This window comes from Sardina pilchardus, chromosome 12 (assembly GCF_963854185.1).
Source record: "Sardina pilchardus chromosome 12, fSarPil1.1, whole genome shotgun sequence".
Taxonomy (NCBI): Eukaryota; Metazoa; Chordata; class Actinopteri; order Clupeiformes; family Clupeidae; genus Sardina; species Sardina pilchardus.
In genome coordinates, this window is record NC_085005.1 from 9,893,030 (window position 1) to 9,900,866 (window position 7,837).

Consider the following 7,837-nt stretch of genomic DNA (forward strand, 5'->3'; position numbering starts at 1 on the left):
TAAACACCAAATGAACCCTGGCTGTCAGACTAAAAGGGTCACAGTAGTCTCTGTTGAAGCATGACTACTACTACCAAATTAATTTTGATCAAATGTCTATCTTCCATTTGTACATCGAGTAATAATGAAGTAAAACTTGCTTAGTCAGTTAATGCTAATTACAGCAGGGGATGATCTATTTCCTCCTCACAGGCTACATATGAGGTAGCCCATGTGTAAAACTGAGCTATTATGTGAGATTCAAGACAGGTCTGCCAACATGTAAAGTCATTACACTCAAGAAACAGGACAGGCAACTTTAAGGCCAAGAGAACCTGACACTAAAAAGTAAACATGTGTGGGTGATTCAGTGAAACAGTAGGCCAAAGGAGACATTCATTCCACATTCTGCTTTGCTTGGTTGTAAACTGCGTATTTTAAAAGTGGTCTGACCTATTTACAAATTAACTCTTGAATGAGTATATACTCGTATTCCCCTCAGGTTGACAGTGAATAAATAGTTCATCAGGGTCCTGGGAAGTTTTTTTCGCACGGTTAAACTGGAGTATTACTTCTAATTGCCTTATAATGTTCTGGATGATGTAGTGTGAACATTTCAACACATTTTGCCAAAAAGAAGAAAGGTTCCAAACATCCATTTTGATCAGTGACATCAGGTACTGTATCAGTCTTAAACTTCACTGTCAGTGAAATACAGTTCAGATTTTCAACAACATGAAAAACATGGTGAATTTTAACTGAGGGACCTTTACATTGGTAATACAGAAAACCAGACACACATTATTCTTTCCCAGAGAAAACTGATCTGAGATCTGTGGTCAGGGGGGGTGGTCCTGGCCAGTTTTAATGCCGCCATTTCACATTTTTCCCCCATCAATACGATTTTCCATGTTACATCTTCAAAAGCAGAAGTATACTTTAGGGAAAGAGATATTGTTTACTATTGTTTACTTCCCCCATCGTTGACTCCTTTCCAAAGTATAGTGGCTGCTTGCTCTGGACATCAGCTCCTCCCTATGAGTTTTAACCACACTCTTGGCACGAGGCCCTGAGGTCCTCTCTTCATTGCATTCAAACTCTTTTTTCAAAAGGAGGGGAAAAGATCTGCACACTGCAGCTTCAAAATGCATCCCTTTTATTTTCTCTCTCTTTTTTAAATGGCATCGTTTTGATTTCCAGGATCTTCCTCGTGCCATGTAACGTCTTTTCCCCATGTTTCATCATAGTCACAACCAATGAGGCCTATTTTGAATTTGGGCTGGTTTCAATCATATGTCACAATACATACACCACCAAATACTACACATTTTGCAAAAAAAAAAAATACACATAGGCCTAGATGCACTTATGATGACATTAAACTGATAACTTCCAAACATGCATGTAGACCATTTAAAAAATGTCACCACTGTGTAAACTTCCTCTGGAACAGCAAAGTCAACAGAAAAGAGAGGACGAGAGGAAACAGGAAGACATTTTACCCTGCCCATTAAGGTATCAAACATCAGTGAGACCGGACACCTGGGTTGTGTCTCTAACTGTATACTTCTCTCAGTACACTGCTAGTGTGCACTGTGCACTTACTTCCGTAGTGCCCACTTTTCGATGGTTAGAGTTGTCTCAAAAAGAAGACCAGAAGTGACACTCGTTGGCACCTGTTTAGTGCGAGTAGTGTCCATTGTTCCACTCTGAACTTTTCGACCGTTATAAGGTCGTCATCCAGGTCCTTTCAGAGGTACTTACTTAAACTATAGCATTTGAAGTGTGCAAGTAGGAGGTTTGGGACACAGCCCTGGACACTGTGAAATGGGCTTCTTAAGTTTTAACTGTTGGTCCTTTAGGTTATTATTACACACTTCCAGTGAATTTCCAGTAGGCCTACCAAATGAAATGTTTTCTGGAATGTCTTCCAGGATGTGATTGTGTTTATGAGTTGGCCTTGTCTGGCTATCACCATACTAAGCTCAAACTTTTTAGATTGAATATTAGTCTGGGGAATCTGCGCTTTATTTCTACTGCACAAAGAGGCGTGATCAATGGGCGCAGTTCAAATGACACTAGCCACGTTTACATGGACAGGTTTTTTGTCATTCCGATTAAACTATTCCGATTGAAAATTTTTGCGCCGTCTGTTTACATGGGCTACTTTCTATTCCGATCAGACTTTAGAATCTTTGATCGGAATAGCCGTTGTTTGCTACTTTTCATTGGGAAGATATTACGGTCAATCCGAATGACCGTATACATGAGCGTTCATTCGGAATACGAACGGACTACACCACCTCTTCTATTCCAATTACAATTCTGATCGGATCAGGATTTTCATTCTGATTGAGGTGTTTATATGACGATTTTTATTCCGATTGAGCTGTTTTTTCAGAACAGTTTCTAATCGGAATAGAAGTGTCCATGTAAACAGGGCTACTGTATGCTTTTGGATAGTCCTCAAACCAATCAGACCAATGATCCGGGTGCGCCTTTTGGATAAGCTAGTGTCTGATTGGACCCAAAGGTTGTGGACAGGAAGCAGGGGAGATTGATGTGCAGGTTTCCAGCCTGAGCTGCAGGGCAAAATCCAAATCGCCAGCAGATCAGGCAGGGTTTACCCAGCCTAGAGTTGACCTATTATCAACACAGAATCATCGAAAGTTTTTTACTAAAGAATTTTGTAAGCTACCCTTTCATGTGTGACATGAAGACAATCCACATGACTTCCAGTAGGCCTGCACATGCCCAAATACAGTGCTTCTACTAATAGTGATGCTGGTATTTTCCTCCACCTAAGAAACAACACCAGTCAAGAGAATGATTTTTCTTGAATGGTGTGCTTGTAGTGTTAAGAGCTTCTGTGCACACACACACACACACACACACAGTAGGCCTACACACACACACACACACACACACACACACACACACACACAGTAGGCCTACACACACACACACACACACACACACAGTTCATAAGGGGACATATTTTATGTGAGTATGTGATGTAGGCCTAAATCTCATTACTGGGTCACACTGACCAAATGACATAACAGATTGACTAACATTAACATTGTGTTAACAAAACTCTTACCACATAGGCCTACCCAAACCCGTGGTTGTTTGCTTCAGTAGGCCTATCTGTCAAATGCATTGCATGAATAGGCCTATAAGATCGACCTTATTCCAAGCTACAGTTTGATTTGAGACCTAGCTATCCATCCAGCACCGAAAAGGTATAGCCCTAAATGCAGATAGCATCAAAACACAACAAAGCGACTAGTTCCCAGGACCATGTTTTTAATGTCCTTGCCTTACACATATAAATCATGTATATAAATCATCTTGTGGGATCAGTGTGGACATCTCGTGTAGACTAGGCCTACGAATATTTCAACACGGTCTTCCTCCCTGTCGTAAATCCGTTTTCATGATGCAAGTTTAGTTCCATTTTGAGGTTTTTCTCCTCATGTATCTCTCCCCTTCGCTGTCAATCGCTTCATACAGCTGTTGGTTGTTCTCTTTAGTTGCGTGAAGGTAGCCCAGGTATGCTACACACATGGAGATTGTCACCAGTCCAAAGGCCATGACCGGCTTGTTCTGTAAATGAAAACGCATTATCAAGCTTAGACCTGTAATCAAATGAATAAAGTAGCCTAAAGAACTGAAACACAAAGCTTTTAGGATGGATTACTGACGCATGTCAAATTAACGCTGACATTTCCATGTGCAACATTTTGTTCGACTGTTTAGTAAAAATGTGATGTTGTCTTACAGGTTTGATGAAGAGCTCCGGGTTAAAGGCACGGAAAAGAGATGTGGTTCGCACCCCTTTAAACCCTGGGGTTCGAAATCCACTCTCTTTGGAAGTTGCCTTGCCAGTTTCAGTGTCTGGAGATGACATCCCAAGTCTCAGGAACCTTGACTTTAGTCCAGCGCAGACGTGAGCAACGTGTATAAATGAACGTAAATTTACCAATGATGCCACTCCACAGCCACTCACACTGGGAGGAAATAATAAGTGAATCTGTGCATACAAGAGCCTTAAAAGGACTTTGATTTTATACTGGTTTTCTTAGCTGGAGGACAAGTTCAATGTTGTTGTCGGGTCTGTGGAATCAACGACTTCCTCAAGAAGGAAAGGTTTTAAAATGCGTCACATAATGTTACAGCGCCGCCTCTTGGTTGGCACATACTACTGCTGCTAAATAGAACCATGAACATATCCACATTAGTGATAGTAGATATAGGCTTAGAGATTCGTTCAGGGTAAAAATTAGTTGGCAGTCCCCCAAAAAGAATTATGTAACTGTCTGAGCATCAGTAGCCTATTGTGAAGTCCAAACTACTGCATTATAACATTCACAACAGCCTTTCTTTTTATCTTTAAAAAAAAAAAAAAAAAAACATAGTTTGGGGTAGCTTGTCCCTCCCTTTAGTCTAAAAAGTGCAACTTTTTAAAAAGTGAAAATTAGAGAAGCTCCTCTCTCTCTCTCTCTCTCTATCTATCTATCTCTCTCTCTCTCTCTCTCTCTCTCTCTCTATCTCACACACACACACACACACACACACATACACACACACACACACACACACACACACACACACACACACACACACACACACACATGTTGAGTTGAGGCCATTCATAATTTACAGATTAGGCCTTAGTCACTATCATGAAAAATTCAGGGGCACACAACCGACACCAACATCGACATAAAACATCTTCTTCATTTTCTGTACAATCATTAGGCTTTATTTGGTCAAGCCTAGGCTTAGTACAAACATAATCTCAAGAGCCATCAAAAGCAAAGTTGCCAGAACCCTGTTTGTTACAGCAAAAGGGGATTGGTGTTGTCAACATTGCTGTTTATTTAATGGCTTGCCAGTGTGCCTCTCCAAATAGGCATCAACTTTCATGTTGAAAAAAACAAAACGAGAGAAAATGGAGAACTGAAGTGATAGCATCTGAGAACATAAACTACTGAGATAAAGCAAATTGCATTTTACACTTTGTTCACAATAAGTGAGAGTGTTGTTGGTACTAGACTATAAATCATGATAGTAACCAGTATGATCAAGTGTGTCATCCATTGAGGCTGAGCCCTGTGGAGCACAATATGTGAGTGAGTAAGTGGGAAAGACAGATATGTAAATAATGGCGCCGTGGGTAGTGTGGGTGTTTCTGCTCGTCCCTGGCAACAGGGATATAGGTGTGGCCGCCAGGTGTGTTTGCCCGCACAGCGACACACAGCTGATAACAAGGCTGTGCTGCAGTTGAGACCATCCTCAGTTTTTTTTGCCAGTTTTTGCGAAGACCTGGACGGACAAAATCTCATATAAATCAATGTAAGTTGAAATACAAAGAATAATATTATCCTTTTATTTGCTGTTGTAGGCTGCTAAAAAAAAAGATGCGTAAAATAAGGCAATATGCTGTGCTAAATAAAAAAAAAAGGTATGCTGTGCTAAATAATTAATGCCTTTCTCAAACGTATGTGTTTCAAATTACTCAGATAAAACGCTCAGTGGAATTGTACTTGACATTGAGATAAGCAGCAGTTCCCCGAACAGGATACCTATTCCTGTAAGAATGGTTACACGCATAGATTACATACCTGTGACCATGGTTATGACTCATGTGACATTAGGGACTTTCTTGTACAGCATAACCATCATAACCGTATATATGTACAGTATATAAGCCATAACACTTGACTATTCAAATTGTCTATGAAATGGTTCACATATAGATGGATATGTGTGTGTGTGTGTGTGTGTGTGTGTATATATTATGATTTAATGATTTAAGTAAAACAAATTACATGAACATGTTTGTTTTTAGTGTAGGTCTATACAGTTGGTATTACAGGGCTTCTTACATTTAGTATTGTGCTTTTGTTGGTAAAGTACAGGTTTCTTTGTACAACTCGTAGCTTTAATAGGGAAACTATGAGCATTGACCATGGTTACATATTGTAAGTTTCTATGTCAATATTTTATCAGATGTTTCAAGGCCTTGTTTTTTAAAGCTGGTTTACTCACACCCACTCAACTTGTTTGTGGTTTCAGTTTTTGTTTAAGCAACACAATTCATACCTGATAGACTGAAAAGATATAGGCGCAAATGCCTCACCTAGGGTTAGGGTTAGTGTTAAAGTCAATTTTAACGCGGGTTCCATCAGAGAGGGGAAAAAGCTTTTTTACTTTTTTACATTAAGCTTTTTTGGAAGTAGACCTACCGTAAACACACTGTAAAATGCAGTATGTTTTGTGCTTTTTAGAATTTAACTCATTGGACAGTGAAGAGATGACAGGAAATTAATGATAGAGAGATGGGAAGTGGGTTCTGAAATGCTGTGCTACTGCATCTCCACTCTCACCTTTTTCCCCCCTTATACTGTTTGCGTTCCTGCACAGGACAAGATGAACTGGGGCTTTCTGGAGACTCTGCTCAGCGGTGTCAACAAATACTCCACTGTGATTGGCCGAGTGTGGCTGTCCATCCTTTTTGTCTTCCGCATATTGGTGTATGTGGCAGCAGCTGAGTCCGTCTGGAAGGATGAGACCAAGGACTTCACGTGCAACACGCAGCAGCCGGGCTGTGAGAACGTGTGCTTCGACCATTTCTTCCCCATCTCCCAGGTGCGTCTGTGGGCCCTGCAGCTCATCATGGTGTCAACGCCGTCCCTGCTCGTGGCCCTCCATGTGGGCTACCGCGAGCACAGAGAGGCCAAACATGGCAAGAAGCTTTATGATGACAAGGGCAGGATTGATGGAGGCCTACTTGCCACCTACATTGTGAGCCTCCTGTTCAAAACTGGGTTTGAGATCGGGTCTCTGGTCGCCTTCTACCTCCTGTACGATGGCTTCTCAGTGCCCAAAGTTTTCCAATGCAGTCAAACTCCTTGTCCCAACACGGTTGACTGCTTCGTCTCAAGGCCCACTGAGAAGAAGATTTTCCTCTATATCATGGGCTGCACTTCCATCGTGTGCGTCTGTCTTAATGTCGTAGAGATGTTGTACATTGTCTTCAAGCAATGTTGGAAGTACTTCAGCAAATACTATGTGCCCATAGAGGAGAAGAGAGGTTACCACTGTGGTAAAGCTCACGTGGTAACGGACTTACTAGGGCCCCAAGCAGCACCTCAGGCAAAACGAGTGAGCTCGCAGTCGGAGTTAAAACAGGAAAGTTCTCCTTCTTGATTGTTAGGCTTGGGGAACTGCAGTTGTTCCTATACCTGAAAGAGCAAAACCAACCTCATGTTTCTAATTTAGTTCCCAGAAGTATTGTTTCCTGATTGACCAACTTTAGAAAGACAAGCACACAATATATCGATGCTAATATCTTGGTGCATCTAATAATAGTACAATGTAAGGGACTCTTCTGTCTTTTTGGTTTGTGGACATTGTCTTTAGCAAACCCAACAGAGCATCTATAAGCAGGCTGCTACAAAGTCGGTTTTCATGTATACCTATTTTGTATTTCAAGTTGATGATTGATTCTGCTGAATGAATGAATGAAAGAAAGTACTGTAATGGCATTCCTTGGAATTTATCTAACATGAAATGATCAACAGGTGCAGCTAACGATTATACGTATGGGCCTTTGCTAGGTTTGACACACCTAGATGCCAGAATATATTTTTCAAATTCGTTTGATGAGCTGTTTTGTAAAATGAAACATTTTGAAATAATTAGGATGTTGGTAAGTTAATTAATATAGAATTCTATCACAATTTACATTTTTCTACATTTATTTTTTTTAGAAACCTTGCATAATTTATTTTAATATCAATGTTGAGACAAAACATATTTGCCCAGTCACAGAGGAATTACATGGCAA

At 40.6% G+C, this 7,837-nt stretch overlaps 2 protein-coding genes across 3 annotated transcripts; one reads left to right on the forward strand and one right to left on the reverse strand.

Moving 5' to 3' along the window:
• Positions 1–3,271: 3,271 nt before the first annotated feature.
• Positions 3,272–4,119, reverse strand: smim8 (small integral membrane protein 8). Its single transcript, XM_062550660.1, has 2 exons — positions 3,764–4,119; positions 3,272–3,588 (listed from the first exon to the last, which is right to left on the reverse strand). The coding sequence occupies exons 1-2, from the start codon at positions 3,890–3,892 to the stop codon at positions 3,430–3,432; spliced, it is 288 nt and encodes a 95-aa protein (XP_062406644.1). The 5' UTR covers positions 3,893–4,119; the 3' UTR covers positions 3,272–3,429.
• A 1,119-nt stretch (positions 4,120–5,238) lies between these two features.
• gjb7 (gap junction protein beta 7) lies at positions 5,239–7,648 on the forward strand. Of its 2 annotated transcripts, XM_062550408.1 has the most exons (3): positions 5,330–5,340; positions 5,508–5,578; positions 6,412–7,648. In XM_062550408.1, the coding sequence occupies exon 3, from the start codon at positions 6,418–6,420 to the stop codon at positions 7,195–7,197; it is 780 nt and encodes a 259-aa protein (XP_062406392.1). In that variant the 5' UTR covers positions 5,330–5,340; positions 5,508–5,578; positions 6,412–6,417; the 3' UTR covers positions 7,198–7,648. The 2 variants fall into 2 exon arrangements, with proteins under 2 accessions (XP_062406391.1, XP_062406392.1); XM_062550407.1 differs by lacking the exon at positions 5,508–5,578 and having other exon boundaries at positions 5,239–5,340.
• The last annotated feature ends 189 nt before the right edge of the window (positions 7,649–7,837 follow it).